Here is an 18,543-nt window from a genome sequence, read left to right as displayed (position 1 = left end):
CCTTCTCTGCAGCTTACAGAGTTGTCTAATGAGAGAGGTGGTATTGAATGACTTTCCCAGAATCATAGAGCCAATGTATATCAGAGATAGGATTTGAAATGAAGTCTTCCTGGCTTTATTCCATTCCTGATACTATACTGCCTTTCTTCCCATGGCAAGGAGTGCTTGAGAAACACTGGTTGAACTGGAAACAAAACAGAACCCCAATAGCCATAAAATGTTCTTTGCCCTCCCACTGTATTACTATTATAGAAATAAAAGCTACTACAATGAGGGAGGGTTATGTTTGTATGTATGTGACTATCTGTCTACTCAGTATTCAATAACTCAGACATCTTCTGTCTCCAAAGGCTCTGCTAACAAGACCCTCATTTACACAGCGCCTGCAGGTCAACCTGTATTTCTAAACTTATCAGCATCTAGTTCATTATTTCTGCCTATATTCTTACTCCATTAAAAAAAAGAAAATCAGATTCAAACAACGAGTCAGAAATAATGAAACTAGAAGCCCTGTCCCTGTGAGTGGGCCATCATAGAATACATCCCAGGCCAGAATCCGAACTAATTTGAAACTTAAGAATCTCTTACAGGCAGCGAAAATTATTTCTAATCAGCCACAGGTGTCTGCCTCAGGAGGCAAAGGGATTGTGAGAGGCTCCTATGTTCTCAACTGCATAATTGCTGAATGAGGATAAAGGCCTTGCTAGGTCCTTCCTAATCCTCACTCTGTGGAAATGCCAGTGGGCTGGGTCATTTGGGCAGGTAAAAACCGATGCTTAACAAGGTCACAAAGAGTTTAATGGAGATTTCCAGGAGCCAGACTTTGCCCTAGGATGGACCCTCACATTCTTTATCTGGTATTCTGGATTTAACTCCCTTAAAAATAAAATGAAACGAACCAGAAAGCCATTTGACAAAAGTACAGGTGAATCACAAGTTACTTTCCCCCTCTTTCTGCTCACTTGGAGTGTCTAACCTCAGGCTGATTAATTTTCCACTGTGACATTTGAGAATGTCTTTCTCACATCACTGAGAGGGGGCTGTGGTCACCTCAGCTTCCCAAGACCCTTATTACAGAGATAAACTAGTTGTCGACTGAGCTTTTCGCTATTCTGCTCCCCTTCTTTTCTTTACAGATTCAGCTGCAGTGGCCTTTAAAAAGCTGAGAATCACAAATAGAAAATTTCTCTACTCCCAGTCCCTGAAAGCAGTAAATCAATAGACACTACAGAAGCGTATGGAAAGATGGAAAGCTATCAAGTCAGAAGGTCTGAGTCGGCTGTTTAGAGGAGGAGCCCTCCCCACTTCTCCTTGCATGTTGTCATGGCTTTGGGTTTTTCAAAAAGTGAAGTTTGTGTCCTTGCTAACGGTTTCTCAACTTTGTTTTAAGGAAGTTTCTTCAGTTGTGTTCTCATAACAACCCTCTTTTGAAATTTTGGGGCACCTGTTTACTCTTCAAAATAAACAATAATTTGGTCTCTCTGAGGGACCAAATTAGAGGGAAGGTGCCCTCTTACACAAGGATTGTCTCTAGCAAAGATTGTTTCTTTCCAAAGTTCCCCTGACCATTATGGCTGCCATGTGTCATTAGCACAGTTAGAGATTTCACTGGAGTGGGCCTGAAGGGTATAAGGGGGCTTTCTTACAGCGTAGTTATGATTCCTTTGGCAGTCTGGGGAAGCTCATGAATTTCTTCTTGTAAAAATGCTTTTAAATGAATAAAATAAGATAAATAGGTTTACAAAGAAAATAATAAATATGATTATCCATAATATTTTTTAAAAGTTCACAGACTCTAGGGGAAGAAATCCTGATATAGACCCACTTCAGCAGAAGAATTATAGAGACAGAACTAATCTAAGGAAGATAAAATATGAGATTATGGGTGGTTTAAAAAATAAATGCATGGTAATTTATTGGGCTTATTCACTGATTAAATTTTCTTTTAGACTGGTGCTTGCAAATTCCTCTTGGTATTTAATGTTATTTTCTGTGAAATGAGGTAGATGATATTATATAAGAACATCAAGTATTACTAATTTAAAGATTTAATAGTCTAATTTATTGGTGTTTTAGCTGCTGATCTGAACATTATCCTAATTAAAGAGAGGATTAATTTTTGGTGTCAGGATTCTTTTATCTCTGAGGGGAGTACAGACTAACTATGGTGGTTTGCTTAAAAACAAATGAATAGTAATCATTTTCTACATTCAGATCAAGGACAAATTAGTGGCTGTCTCCAAATCAGATCTCTCTGGTCATTCTTGCCCCTGCATTGTGTGGTATCAAAATGATATTTGCTGCTTTTAGAAAGGCTTTATGAATGTAAACCCTTTGAAGGCAGGAGCTATGTAATTTTTTTCTTTATATCCCCCAGAACTTAAGCCTAATTGAACCTATTAGTTTGGGGAGAATGTGACCTTTCTCAAAATTCTACGTGGTCACATGCCTCAGTGTATAAATATAGTATCCCCTTTCCTTTATTAGTGCATCTCCATCTCTGATCACTTCTCTTCCCTCTTTCCTTACCATGTACATCGTGGACCCTTCACTTGGTCTTTAAGATGTAGTTATAATTCTTGGAGGTAACTAGATTAAAGAAGGAGCTGTTTTGATAATCTGTTTCTGGTATGAGATGGTTTCATTGTAATTTTATCTTAAATTTGTTTCACTAAAAGAAAAAAAATCAGTTTACATGATTAATTCAGGTTTAGCACTTGCAGTTCATTTTGGTTCAATTCCTTCTTGGTTGGTTGAATTTCTACCTTCTCTCTGAGCTACTGTTGCCAAACTAAGTGAATCCAGAAAATGTACCTAGTGGGATTTAGAATCCCTTGTGTTTTTTATTTTTTTAAATCTCTGGTTCTCTGATCCAATCCAGATAGACTAGATCATATTCTGTTCCAAAGCCATTTAAAGAAAACTGGAGAAACTCTTGCTAGCTATGGAAAAAGTGCTAAGCAGAATGAACCGATTCATTTAACTTGCCCCAAACTAGATGCTTTTAATCCAAGTTACTGCTGGGCTAGTGGCCTAAAGCTCCAATTTGTTTGAGCCCAAATGAGGTATCCAAGCACACTGCTTGATATCCCAGCATCACTCCATTTGCTTTTGTTAATCCAAAGCTGCCTAGGAAGGTACTATTAACTCCGACAGTTTGATTCAGTGTACTCACAGGAACTGTTTTCATTGGGGGGAATTTAATGAATGGCTCAAGGCAATTTCCGACAATACCATATCAGGAACAGAAATGTCACCTCCCTCCAAACTCCCAAATATTTTTTTGCATATTGTTACACACCGTTTTAAATCCCTGTTGCATGGGGCTTCCTAGTTTACCATTCACAGTAATTATAAACCATTGGGATTTTAATGATAGCTATGAAAATCCACACAAAAATTGATATTGTAAAAAAAATATTTTTAGGACATTAAAAATCTAAATACCTCTTACAATCAGGTCTGCAGTTGCTGATATCTTGTCCACACTTGTTTGTACCATGCAGACATATTTCCCAGCATGCTTCAGCTGGATACTTCGGATCATCAAATCACCAGCTGAATCCTGCTGATAAAGTAGAGAAAAGTGGCTACAATTACTTTTTAATGAGCTCTAAATATCATTATCACATGAAGGACACTGTGACTAATGGATTTATTTTACACTGGCTGATGAAAACATTAGTAATGCAAGCTATGGCCTATTAAAAATATGTGAGCCTGCCTGGGAGATAAGAGCACTAACATTTCCAAAATACAACTTCGAAAGGACCCAAGGAATCTGATTTGGGTCACTTAAATAGTTTGCCATTTACAAGTGACTCACCTAAACTTCTATCAAGGGAAGCTCTGTCTAAATCCTGTCTATTTCTCCATCCGTCCACACAATTTATAGCCTTCATTGGTATTCTTATGTCTTCCAGGCTATTCACGTTTATTTGGAAAAGGGAAATGAACCCAAATTTGGAGACATCAGCATTTCATTGCATAGATTTCTGTCCTGTAGCTGGTGTTTTGATTGCTCACATTTTTGTATTAAAAGGTTATGAGAGCCCCTTTTCTCCGAGAGAATCTTACATCCCTTAATGTGGAATGGTGCTAATTTGTTTTCCGAATACCAAATGCATGTTTGATTAGCAGATGAATAGGTCTAATTACATCGCCACATATATGTCTAAGCATCTCAGAAGTATTTCTATACTATTCAGCAGTGATAGGCTCTTAATAAGTTGAAAGTGAAGCTTCCTTGGGAGGCTTAGGATTGTGCTATTTTAAGTGAGGAATTAAACCTTGAAGTTTGTTTTATCCCAAATAATTGAATAATTGAAAACATCTGCGATGGACATGAAATACTTTGCTTTAATACAGATACTGAAGTCATACTTTCTCCTCATCAATCCAAGAGTTAAAGGCAGCCTCTCCGAATTCTTTTTTCTGTCTCTCTCCCCTGTGACTGAGTTTCCATGAATAAAAGAAGGCAGAAGCCAGAAGAGATGTTGGGGCTTGCAATCTCATCAAAGTTTTCCAGGAGGACCAGGTTCTCCCTCTCTCCCATCCGTATTGGGAATGGACAGGATTCTTTTGCTTCCTTTCTTTCAATTTGCTTTATCACATTTGCCTCTACCAGGAGCAATTAAAAGAGATGAAACCTTCCTCTGTGGCAGCCAAGGAGGTGATTAAATCTACAGTAAATTATGTACAACTGGGCAAGTTAAATGATGCAGTTCCTAACCCATGGAGTATAGGGCTGAGTTTTCCCATGGAAGCAAATTTTCCACTTGTACTTGGGGGGAAGACCTAAACAGATTTCTTTAAGGGGCCTTCCTAATCAGAGATTTCTTCTCTTTCCCATATATTGGGGCTACAAGTACAGGTTCTGAGAGTTGACTTTAAGTCAAGTGGGAAACTTTGGGAGGATATTTTTAATAGCCTTAAAGTAGGGAGATGGCATGGCATAATGCCTCCATTTGTCTGTGGAATCAGGAATAGTTTAAATCCTTCTTCTGACAGATAAGGCTCTATGACTTTTAGCAAGTTACAACTTCTTGATGTCCTTACAAAACTCTTTAAGACTATATAACTTGCAGGTCTACATTGGAAATGGAGTGTTCTCACAAGCAGTTCCCTATTCCAACCCATCAAATACAAACAATCCTCCAGTGAAATGCAAACTATACAGAGCTAATAAAACTTAACTCCAATTAAATCAGGTCCTGCCTAGGAAAAAATCTTAAGGAAAAGGTTAACTCCAATATTTTCAGTAGATTAATTGTGCTTGTTAAAGAACTAGTAGGGCTCCATGAGGCTACTCAGGCAGTAAACACTGGAAGGAAAAGAGAGAAATTGATGACCATCTATAGTGAACGTCATCATCAGGGAGTTGGACCTTCTAGAGTTATCTTCCTAGACTAGGAATGAATGCTTTAGTCCTAGTCCTATTCAGGGAATGGTCCTCCAATATTGTCATCTGGAATTAGGCAGAGTTGCTATTGTTGTTCTGGACTAGAATATCATCTTATGTCTATCCCAGAAGAAATGGGGGAAAGGCAGGATCTGATCCTCCTGGAAAACTCTGGTGAGATGTCCTGAACCTATTCAGGACTAGAATGTCAGACACCAAGTTTCTTATCTCCATGATCCTATCCAGTACCAAAACCTCAGGTATTAGGGGCCTCACTTCCATGAACTCACTCAGGACAAGCCTTTGACGTAGGGTCTTTACATCCTGCTTAAGTTTATGTAGGATATCAGAGCTATGGTCACTAAGACTCCATGCAGGAGTAAGCCTCCGAACATTGAACCTAGTCTTTGATCAATCCATAAGCATGATCAAATCTTACTATTCCAGATATTAAACAGTACTGAGAATATAATGAAAATGCAAAAAAGCAAAAGAAGTCTCTGCCCCCAAAGAGCTTACATTATGATGAATAATAAAAACAGCTAACATTTACTTAGCATATTAGTGTTTGTACATCAATATCAATATCTCTCTGCATATACACACCTATGTGCACATATAAAAATTTCATTTGGTCCAACAACTCTATGAGGTAGATATGATTATTTTATCTACTTTACAGATGAGGAAATGGAGGCCAGAGAAATGATGTTATTTGCTGAAGGGATCACATGGCTAGCAAATGTCTAGGTAAACTTTGAATTTAGTTTTTCCTTTATTCCAAGCCCAGTGCTTTATTACTATCACATTAGCTATTCTATTTTCTTGCGTTGGAGGTAACTACCATTTGCCATTACAGGATCCTTGATTATGCAAGATCTGGTCAATTTTCCATCCTATGGCTAGAAAAATACCGTTTTCTTCTCTTGTTATCCCTGTGATTCTGAAAAATGCCCTTCCTCTGCTACCACTACCCACTCTCTTATCAAATAAGATAATAATGTGTGCCTGGCACACAGCAGGTACTATATAAATGCTTATTCCCTCTCCTTTCAGCTTTCTCAGCCTCACTTCTCCTGAGTTCTTGCTGTCCTTTGTCCTTCTCCCTTCCATGGTGCCTTCTGAAACCTTTATTAATAACAAATCCTCCTTCATTTTAGATTTCTTATTCTCACACTTTTTCCATTTACTTACCCTCCTAGAAATGGCTCTCTCCAGAAGACATTATATCTTAGCCTGATTTTGCCAGTGTACTGGCTACCCTAGGTCAGGAGAAAGGAAGAGTATACTTCTTGTTCCTCATAACTATTTATGGACCCTCTCTCTGCTGCTATGATTCTTCTCTTTTGAGTTTCATTTTATCTACATGCATCATCTTATGCACATCTGGTAACACTTTAGAGACTAAAACACAAGTCTTCTAACACTTTGAACCTCTAGTTCATCAAAATATATAACACAATGCTTACATTTTAAATGCATCTCAGTCAGACACCTGGCTAATTATACTTTTACGCTATCAAGCATAACATTTTTAAAAAGAAAAGATGAAATTGCAAAAATGTATTTGGGAAGAAGGTTGGCTATACTTAGAGGAGTTCAGAGAATAGTTCTATTCCTCTCTGATCCAAAGCTGCAATTCTTGTCTTTCCATCTCTCTCTGGAATTCATTCCTCCTAACTCTTAGCTCTCAGAGAGACCTCTACTCTTTCCATCTCTGCCTTACTCAGTAATCACTTTTTTCCTCTGATTTAACTTTTCTTTTCAGTTTTAACTCTAAATCAATGTGCAAATATACCCAGTTTGCTCCTTTTAAATCCTTTGTCCTTCCATCCAACCTAAGTTGCCCAAGAGTAGGAACTATTTTTCCATTTTGTTTTTATATTCTTAGTACCAAGCACAGTGCCTTGTATGTTGTAGGTCCTTAGTAAATGCTAATTGGATTACATTGGATTGGTTGGCTATGTTTTGCAAAAGCAGAATTCCATACCAGTTTTAAAGGTAAATGCTCTATACTGGACAAATTACCCATTTTATTCACTATTTTAATTAATTAAAGATAATTACTATCTATCAGAGGAGTATCTTTTAATAAAAATGCTCCATTTTGTGATTTAAATTATAATCTAGTGATTAAAATTTTTCTATTTTTATAATCAAAACTTAAAAAAATAAACCTTTGAGACTGAGGTAGATTATAATAGTAAGAAGCAGGAATGAATTGTTTTCTCTAAAACTTTTCAAGTTTGACTATCAGTGAAATCATCATTCATTCATTTCTTTGTTCATTTGACAAATATTTATTAGGCATGCCATGATAGTATTTTGAGAGGTTACTAAAATAAATAAAATAAAAACCCTGCCTTCAAGGAGCTCCTAATTTAGTAAGGAATAAAAAGGTAAATACAATTAATCATAATGCAAAGTAGAATGCTATATCAGGAGATATGATCAAAGAGATTTAAAAGAAGGAGACATTACTTGTAGCTAAGGGAATATGTGAAAGGATGTATTACTTGAGTTGGGACTTAAAGAATGGATACATTTCAATAGGCAGGAATGAACACAGGTCATTCCAGGAGAAGGGAGTGATGTGAGCAAATGCATGAGGAGAAAATGTTTGTGATGTGATAGAGGAATGGTAAAATAATCCAGTTGTTTGGAGCCCCAGGTATGAGGAGAGCAGTGTGAGAGGCTAGAAAAGTAGGTCTGAGTCATGTTATAGAAATCCTTGACTGCCTGGTTAACGAGTTTGAATTTTATATTCTGTTGGCAATGGGAAAGACAGAGATCATTGAAAGGTGTGAACTGAAGAGTGTCAATCAATACTGTGCTTTAGAAAGCTTTCCTTGGAACAGAAGTGCATGATGAAGTGCAAAAGTGACTGGAGGAGGAGAGAATTGAATTAAGAAGTTATTACTGGAATAGAATTGGACAAAGTGTTCCTAATTATATCCTTTATTTTTTCTTCATTTGTTTATTTCTCCTTTTTCATTTTTTCTTTCTTTTTAACAAATTAGCTAATGGAGATAGCTTGAACCATTCCTGATGGTCATTTATTTTCAGTGAGAGCATTTATACTTCTGAAGTAAAAAATGCTATAAATCAGGTCTTCATTTCTTGTTTTCTTCAATATCTAGACTTAAGAAAGTGGTGGAGAAAATGTAAGTAACACAGATTAAACTTAAAAGTTCCACAAATTGTTTCCTCAAAGAGTTGATTGTTAAATTATTCCCACTTTTTTATTCTTCAAAAACCAACTCCTGGTTTTATTTGTTTATTCAATGGTATTTTGCTTTCAATTTTGTTAATTTCTTCATTGATTTTCAGGATTTCTATTCTGGTATTTAATTTGGGTTGGGACATTGGGGAATAGAACTGGAATGAGAATGAAAATGCAGAATCTGATTCTGGCCTGATCTATAACTGTGGGAGCTCATCAGTGCTACCTTTCACCCTTTTTTGGTGCAAAGTGTCTTGTAAACCTTAAAGTACTATCATAGGTAGGTTGTTTTTATTAGACAAAGACAAAGACAAATCCCACCCCAACCAAATGTGACAGATTTGCCATACCTAGCATTATTTTTGATATATTAACTTTGGAAATAAAAGGTTTAAAACAGACTTGAAGGTTATGTGGGCTGCCATTTATACATTTCCTGAAGCCTCAAAAACATTGTTTTCTCTGTTGCTAATGTTCTTCCATATCATACTTTCCAGACTATTTCTTGAAATTTATATCTATTGCTCAGAAATGGCTGGTTTGCTGACAATTGATGGGGGGCAATGTCAATGTCATGTATAGATTTACTCCTAAATGAGCTATGAATGAATGCTTAGCCCTATTAGAAAAGCTTAGCTTGATGCCTAAATTCATCATGCTTTATTTTCTTGGGAGACCACCATCCATAATAAACAATCTACTTTTGAGAATGTTTGCTGGAAGTCTTGAATAAGGAAAAAAATTGATTATTAGTACATCTGTTTGAAATATATTAAAGTATGAAGAATGATACATTGTTAAATTTATTAATTTCCTTCAATTTACGCTTCCTTGCTCTTTCAAAACTCTTTAATCCCCTTTCTTTGCATTTTTTTTTTCAAAAAAAATTTTAGCTCTTTCCCTGGCATTTATTTTAGAAGAATCTTCAGTAGAACAAAAACCTGATACTTTATATTTATAAATTGCTCACAATTGACCAAGCATTTTCTTCAGAATGATTTCATATTTATTGAGAGATACATGATATCTTTATAGATATTCCATTTTTATAGATGAGACAACTGGGGTTGTCTTCAGAATGATTTCATATTTATTGAGAGTTATGTTGTGTCATTACTGTTGTTCCATTTTTATAGATAAGAAAACTGGGGTTAAGCATTTGCCCAAAGTTGAGATCACATGGTTAACACAGAATGGCAGAGCAAAATTTGAACCCAGGTTTGGGGGATCCAAATCCAGTGTTCTTTCTAGACTCCTCATACCTTATGCTGCCTCTATAAGCATTATCTTTGAGGACTTCTGGTGACATTAATGAACTTAATAGCCTAAGAACTAGAAGAAAGCTCCCAATGGGCCACTTGCTGAATCTGTTGTTCAGTCAATTTTTTTAGTTGTGTCTCACTCTTTGTGACTTCATTTGTGATTTTCTTGGCAACGATACTGGAATAGATTGCTAGTTCTTTCTCCAGCTCATTTTACAGATGAGGAAACTAAGGCAAACAGGGTAAAGCATCCAATTAGTAAATCTCTAAGGTCAGATTTAAACTCATAAAGATGAGTCTTCCTGACTTCAGGCTCAGTGCTCTGTGCACTATAGTATCACCTAGCTGCCCTTGCTGAATCTGGTTCTATGGTATATTGATACAGAATAAAGTTAAATCAGTTCTCATCCTTGGAATACATATATCCTCTTTATCTTTGATATTAGAATTCTTAGTGTCAGTCACATACCACATCATCCATGTAGCTTTCCCTAATTTCCTCAGCTGTAAGTGTTCTTGTGCTTCTCAAACTATCTTCTATTTAAAGTAAGACATTTACTGGGGAGATGTTGTGGTTAGTGGAATATTTTGACTCCCGACTTTGACAGGTAACTTACATGACTGAAAGCAATTTGGTTAAATCTCTCTGGGTCTCATTTTCCCCATGGATAAAATGAAGAGATTGTATTAGATAATTTCTAAGGTTCTCTATAGATCTAAATCAATGATCTGATATTTAACGTATCCTGCTCTCTCTCCCTACCCTCACCCTCCAAACCTCTCACCACAAAGCAGGTGAATATAATTTTCTTCAGGGATGAGCCTGTTTCATTTTTACACTTGCATATTCCCAGCACCTGGCTATGTACTTAACAAATGATTGGTGGATTGAATTTAAATAAATAAAAAATCCTGAAAAATGAAAGAAAAGACTAACAAAATTGGAAGAGAAAGAAATCACTACTGAATGAATAAATAAAACTAGGAGTTTTTAGAAAAATGCAATAAAATAGACAAGCCATTAGATAACTTGATTTATAAAAAAAGAAAACCTGATTACCAGCAGAAAAAAGTTAAATTCACAATGGAAAAAAAAATAAAATAAATTACTATCTATTTTGCCCCAATAAAACTAACAATGTAGATGAAATGAATAAATATTTACAGGAACATAAATTACCCAGATTAATAGAACAGAAAATAGAGTAATTAAATTTAATCCAAAGCTTAAAAATTTCTAGAAAAGAGCCTCTAAACAAAAATCTCAAATATATATATATATCTTAAAAGAAGCAATAATTTAAACTATCTCTTAAATTGCTTTTAAATTAATTTGTATTACCCAAGGAAATTGGACAGATTTTGATCTGTCATTGGATGTTTAATGTTAATACTTACCCCTCCTACTCTTTCAAAATGATCACCATCTTTGTCAAAATCAATCAAGCGTCCATTAAATGACCAAGTAAACACAATGTCCAGTGAGTGGTCATGGGATACTTGGCAAGGAAGAACAATGCTTTCTCCAACAGTAACATCCATACTGGATGGAGGTACCAGAAGGCGGGTTGGATCTGTAACAAAAAGCCAGAATACCAATGAGACTTTGTGGAGCTCAAGTACCAATGAATATTTTAATAAAACCATTTAGAGAGATCAGCAAATGAAAAGCCTTGGATTCAATTTATCCAGTTATTTTAAACATGAAAAATAGAAATATTAAAAGTTAATAACTTTTGTTTGTATAATCCTTTACAGATAACACTCTCATGTTCCTCATAATTTTTTTTATTCCATTCCCCATTTGGGACCTCAGTTTCCCCATGTATAATGTATAAAAATAAGGGAATTGAATGAAATGACTTCTAAAATTATTTACAATTCTATATCTGTGATCCCACAGTGGGACAGTAGAAAAACCACTGCAATTGAAATCAGAAGCCAAATCCAAATCCTGTTTCTGAGTTTCTGAGCCTCAGTTTCCTCCATCTGTGAAATAAAAGGATTGATTTGATCTTATTCTTAATAACCTTGTGAGGGTAATAGATAGTATTATCACTTCCATTTTTAGAAATAAAGAAATAGAAGATCAGAATAATCTCACACAGCCAACAAGTGATAAGAGGTCAGACTCAAATACAGATTTTCCCCACTATAGGTGGTGCAAAATTTAGGTTTAGTTATTTAAAAAGAAAGAAAGAAAGAAAAAGATTTATTTGTTCTCTTTTGTTTAATGCATTTCAACCATTACTCAGGAAGTTTAAAGTACTGTAGTGTAATATAAGAACACTCCTTGCCTACAAGGACTTTACATTCTTCTTAGAGGTAAGACCCAACATGGCAGCTCATCAGTCATCCAGTAATCATGGTTTAAACACCTACTTTGTGCCAGCCCTATGCTAAACTCTGATATACAAGGGTAGTTGAATGATAGTCCCTGCCCTTAAGAAGTTAATGGTTTAATGGGAGAGAGAGCTTATATACAACAATGTACAAACAAATTCTATACTAAATATCTTGGAGAAAATCACCAGAATGGATTGAGCACCAGAATTAAGGGTGTTTGGAAAAAGCTTTCTATAGAAGGAGAGATTTTAGCTGGGTCTTGACAAAAGACAGGGAAGTCAGGAGGTAGAAATGAGGAGATAGCTAGTGAAATAGCTCAATGTTGAGAGAGAAAGTCTTATTTGGAAAACAGTAAGAAGGTTAGTTTCAATGGATGACAGATACATAGTTGGGAAGGAGGGGTTACAAAAATGGAAAACTATGTTGTGTAAAGCAAATAATGTTTTTTTGTGAGGTGGGCACTAACAAATGGAAAGGAGAAGGGTCTCAAAAAATTAATTTGTTGTCTATTAGGTTAGCACTAGGTGCTGTGGTGTGTGTGTGTGTGTGTGTGTATGTGTGTGTGTGTGTATGTGTGTGTGTGTATATATATATATATACACACATATATATATGCGTATATATATATTTAATGATTATAACTTTTTATTGACAGAACCCATGCCTGGGTAATTTTTTTTTTTTTTTACAATATTATCCCTTGCACTCATTTCTGTTCCAACTTTTCCCCTCCCTTCCTCACCCCCTCCCCCAGATGGCAAGCAGTCCTATATATGTTAAATATATCACAGTATATCCTAGATACAATATATGTGTGCAGTACTGAACAGTTCTCTTGTTGCACAGGAAAAATTGGATTCAGAAGGTAAAAAATAACCTGGGAAGAAAAACAAAAATGCAAACAGTTTACATTCATTTCCCAGTGTTCTTTCTTTGGGTGTAGCTTCTTCTTTCTGTCCATCATTGATCATTTGAAATTGAGTTAGATCTTCTCTTTGTCGAAGAAATCCACTTCCATCAGAATACATCCTCATACAATATCGTTGTTGAAGTGTATGATGATCTGGTTCTGCTCATTTCACTTAGCATCAGTTCATGTAAGTCTCTCCAAGCCTCTCTGTATTCATCCTGCTGGTCATTTCTTACAGAACAATAATATTCCATAACATTCATTGTGGTATATATTTTTTGGAAGAGAAATCTGAACCTATGAGTTTGTATATGTATGAAGCTCTCAGCTGAGGAAATTCCTGCCTCCAATATATATCTGCAAATATTCTACTATTAAGTCTCTTTTTATTTATTTTCAAATTTTTCACTTTTATTTATTTTTTATGTTATAGATGTACATTCAACTTTAAAAAAAAAAAAACATTTCCACATGTATCAAGTTGGGAGAAAAAAATCAGGACAAAAGGGAAAAACCATGAGAAAAAAAACAGAAGGAAAAAAGGTGAAAATAGTATGCTTTGCTCTGCGTTCAGTCTCCACAATTCTTTCTCTGGATGTAGATGACATTTTCCATCCAAATGTTATTGAATTATCTTGGATGACCATATTGCTGGAGGAGCTAAGTCTATCATAATTTAATGTCACATAATCTTGTTACTGTGTACAATGTTCTGCTGGTTCTTCTCACTTCACTCAGCATCAATTCATGTAAGTCTTTCTGAAATCAGCTCGCTCATCATTTTTTATAAAACAATAATATTCCATAACTTTCATATATTAGAACTTATTCAGACATTCCTCAATTGATGGATGTTGACTCATTTTCTCCTTTTTTGCCACCACAAATAGAGCTGCTACAAATATTTTTGTTTTTTTCCTCCTTTTTATGGTCTCTGGGATATATACTCAGTAGTAGCACTGCTGGATCAAAGGATATCCACAGTTTTACAGCCCTTGGGCATATTTTCAAATTGATTTCCAAATGTTCTCCAGTTCCCAACTCAACCAACAATGCATTTCTACCATTAAGTGTTAAAGAGAATTGTCTGGGGGTTCACAGCAGTATGACTTAAATTAAACCCAGATCACTCTCTTTTGAGAACTTGATCCTAGCTTATTCTTTAGCTGGTTGCCTCTTAAGTTGTGAGGGACACAAGGATGAATAAAGCCTCCTTCAAAGAGCTTACAATCTTGTTCATCCATTGTTTTTGAAAAGGATCAGCATTATCACGGGTTCTTGTCTCAACTTGTGTGTGAAATGGATTTAAGTGTATACATAATCATTGAAGTCCAGTGGCAACATAAAATTAGTACAACTGAGGAGGGCCTGGGGTGCAATGGATGACCTTGGGGTCTTTGATGTCTGACTACATTCTACGAGCTCAGCCTGATTGAGCTCATCTGCTGAGGCAATTTTACCAGTGTGCAGCTGCTGTGCACGCTACAGCTTCTTGGAGACACAAAGGGAGAGTTGGGTGGTAGGATAACACCAAAGGTGGATAACTTGAATACTCCATATAACCCTTGCAATCTAGTAGAGAACAAACAAATCTCCATTGGCTCTTTTGTAAAAATGGAGATAACTGATGAACAATGTGAGAATTAAAGTATATCCGCCTTTGGTTACTGTTGAATGGGTAGAAAAAAGCTAAGGCAGACTATAAGTCTTCCAGCAATGAAGTCCTGGTGGGCTACATCTAAAGTATGAAATTTTGAGGCTTTAGGATCATATGATCCAGAGATGAAAAGCATCTTAGAGACTGTCTAGCTTTGTAGAAATGCAGGCTCAAAATTTTAACCAGAAATAAATACAGCCAGGTCATAAGATAATCGATTTAGAGCTGGAAGAGATCTCTATTCCAAACCTTATTTTAGAGAGAGTCCAGGGAAATTATGTCCAAGGTCATACTGGTAATACGTGGCAACACTGGGATCGGAACTCTAGTATTCACAGAATATTCTGACTGCTGAGCCAGACATCTTTCTATTGTATTACATACTACATTATCTCACAAATATTTTGCTTTGGGGAAAGAAGGTAGGGAAAGAATATTATTCTAAACAAAATCTTGAAATAAAAAACGTCTCACTGATTTGCCCAAAACATGTATTGCTTCTCTCTTCACTGGTGAAACATTTCTCAGGTAATTATTATGTGTGTAATAATGTGCTAGTTTTCAGCAGTGATAATAAAGGAAGGAAGGGAGAGTACCTGCCTTCAAGAAGTTTACCATCTAGTCTTAGGCTTGGTTGGAGATCATTTTCAAGATTCTGCATGTGAAAGGAAATAATAGTTTGGCAGAGAAGAGATGGTAAGGGGAAAGCTGACTTTGGAGAAAGATGATCATGGGGTGAAGCTGATCGGAGACTGCTGTAATAGCAATGAAATCACTGCAGCAGACAGTTTTGCAAGCAGACATGATTTCATGCCTATAAAAACCAGCTCTATGGTTTTTCAGCCTAAGTATAAAAAAATTGTGGGTGAAAAGTCAAAAATCCAATGTCAGCTCTTAAAAATGTCTTGCTTCCTTGTATTAGGATGGAGACTGAGGGAGCAATAGGGTGCTAGCACCTTCTTCAAAACTCAGGGCAATTGGTACTTAAAGCTCACCTCTGCAATTGGCTTTTTTTTTCTTTTTTTTAAGAAATGTGATTCATCTCTTTTTTTCAATTGTAGAAATGGAGGCTCTATTCTGATTATTGCAGAAGCCCAGTACTCTTTAGTAACAGCGTTCCTTGAGGGTAGAGACTATTTGCTTTGTGATTTTAGTGCTCAATTGCCCCTCATACAGTAGTTGCTTATTAATTACCCACTGGGTGAAAGAAAAGAACATTCTCTAGTACAGGGCGAGTAGACTGGCATTGTCTAATGGCTCCATTAAGACCTTCTTATGGAATCTATATACTTAGGAAGGCATACAAGCTAATCAACAAGCATTTATTAAGCTCTCAGTGTGTGCCTCACAGTATGCTAAACTCTAGAAATATAAAACAAAAGAGAAACTTTAATCAGAGCTCATATTCTGTGAGGGAAGAAAAGCATGTTTATGGAAATATGCAAATATAAAGTAAACGCAATGTGACTTTTGGGCAAGGGTAGCACCAGTGATGGGAAGGAGTAAAAAAAGTATTATGCAGAAAGAAGTGCCTGATCTGAGTTTTGAAAGGAACTAGAAATGTAAAAGAAGGAGGTGAGGAAGGAATCCCCTCCACATTGTGGGGGTTAGGGGTGCAATGTCCCAGTGATTTGCAAAATCTGCATATAAATATTTTTAGCCTCCCTTTGTACCAGAAAAGAAGTCTGAATAATGAAGCATTAAAAGATAATTAAATGATACTATACATATATTTTAAGCATTTCTGAGTTTCTCAATATTTTCTGTCATTTGCTAGGTTTTGTGTGATATCTGTGGCTTCTGTAAAACTCCCCCAAATTCCTATTTAATTTCTTACACTGGCCTGTGATATATTGAAACTGTGATGGGAAAAGTTACAATGTAGAAAAGATTACTCTGTTCCCAGCCCAAAGATGATGGGTGAAATGCATGGAAAAAGGAGATGGGTTGTTGAGTGCATGAAGGAGAGTAATACTGTGCGGTATTGAGGTAATTTGGTGTCAGGTTAGAAAGAACCTTAAATGCCTAACAGGATTTTATATTCGATAGTAGGAGCCACTGGTATTTGAGTTGAGGAAAGAGAGGGATCATTTTGGCAACTGCATGGACAGGTTGGATAGGAGTGAGACTTGCAAAGGTTGACCAAGTAGAAGACAACACAATAATGATGAGGTGATGAGAGAGTAAACAAGTTGAAGGTATTCTACAGACAATGGACAGGTCTCCTTGGAATTAGAGGCAATTAAACCTAAGAAGGCTCAAACTCTGTCAGCCATGTGATTTTGCTCAGTGTTTATTCAGTACTCCTGGTTCAATGTCATAAATTTGGATGCTTTTCCATAGGAAAGATTTCAATGCAAATACCCGCACACAAATAACCAGATGGCTTCTTACTGAAACAGAAATGGCTCCTTTTTTTGATTTTAAATTTTCAGGATTAAGGGGAGTTTATATTTCCTCTCTCTACAATGAAGGGTCACTCTTGCTATTATTGTTTGGTGGCTGGAACTCTTCAAGGCAATTAGAACCCAATATGTAACTTGGTGGCTGGATTTGGTTGTAATTCAAGAACAGTGATAAAGAGGATGGATAATACTCCAAGTTTTCTTTCATGAGGAAGGCTCATCTTGAAAAATTCAGCAATTCTGAGCACTGGGATGAGTGCTTAACTAATCCCACAATTCAATAAAAAGTCATTTTCTTTTCTTTTATTTTATTTTTGTAGTGCCAAGTCTTCCATAAGATTAAGAGAAGACAGATGCTAATTGTTTTTGCTTTTAACTCATTAATCATGTCAATTTAGGAAAGGAGTTAATTACAAACAAACTATTAATGCTCGGATCAATTATATGGATTCTAATTATTAATATGGAAAGACCCCTGAATCTGTCATCAAGAGATTTGGGCTTAAATCCTGCTTTTGAGTGCAGGGTGTTGGTAAATTCCTCCAAGCCCTTCCAGTAGAGAAGGCTATTGGTTTTAGGATTATAGGAGCATAGTTGGAAAGCTAGAAGAGACCTAAAGCTCCCTCATTTTGCAAAGGAAGAAATTGACTCCCAGAGAAGTGAAATGATTTGCCCAATGTCACACAGGTAGGAAATGACTGATGTGAAATTAGGTCCCATGATGCCAAAGTCATTGTTTTTTTTTTCCTATGGTATCATAGTACCTTTATACAAATATATGAAAAGAATTAACTTTTCAGTATCAAGAAATAAACTCAAAATCTTCACTCATTCTTTGAATCATAGTATTAAAGATGAAAGAAACCTTGATGATCATCTAGCCTGAATCCTTTGGGGAAGTATTAGGAATCTCAGAGAGCAAATGACTTGCCAAGGAAAGAAGAAAACAAACATTATGTGTGTGTGTGTGTGTGTGTGTGTGTGTGTGTGTGTATCAGTATATTTCATTTAAATCTGTCTCCTGTTTCCTAGTCTAATACTTCTTTTACTATATAATTCTGACATACAAGGATGCTTAATTTCTGCCTATTACAGCACTCTGACAAGAAATTTTTAAAGACATCTGTTGGAATAAGTTGAATTCATCATTGTTTATAAGCTACTTTGGGAGTTTACAAAAAAACTAGTCTCAAAGGATTCAGTGCAGATTATAGTAGGAAAAGCAATTTCCCCTAGGAAAGATGAGCCTTTTCCATCAAGTATTCAACATATTACAAATGAGATATTAGATCATAAAATAATGTTCTCTTTTTCTTGGAAAATAATGGCATTATGATCC

At 35.9% G+C, this 18,543-nt stretch overlaps 1 protein-coding gene across 2 annotated transcripts in view; it reads right to left on the bottom strand.

Moving 5' to 3' along the window:
* LOC127551357 (contactin-4) overlaps window positions 1-18,543 on the bottom strand; it is a 703,767-nt gene that overhangs the window by 26,914 nt on the left and 658,310 nt on the right. The window contains exons 13-14 of one of the 2 annotated variants that reach the window (XM_051981038.1): window positions 11,285-11,460; window positions 3,448-3,568 (exon numbers count right to left, since the gene is read on the bottom strand). In XM_051981038.1, the coding sequence (XP_051836998.1) occupies window positions 3,448-3,568; window positions 11,285-11,460 (297 nt within the window). The remainder of the gene's footprint in view (window positions 1-3,447; window positions 3,569-11,284; window positions 11,461-18,543) is intronic. The other variant, XM_051981047.1, reaches the window with a different exon arrangement.

Source organism: Antechinus flavipes, chromosome 1, assembly GCF_016432865.1.
Source record: "Antechinus flavipes isolate AdamAnt ecotype Samford, QLD, Australia chromosome 1, AdamAnt_v2, whole genome shotgun sequence".
NCBI lineage: Eukaryota > Metazoa > Chordata > Mammalia > Dasyuromorphia > Dasyuridae > Antechinus > Antechinus flavipes.
This window is presented reverse-complemented; position numbering and strand designations above follow the sequence as displayed.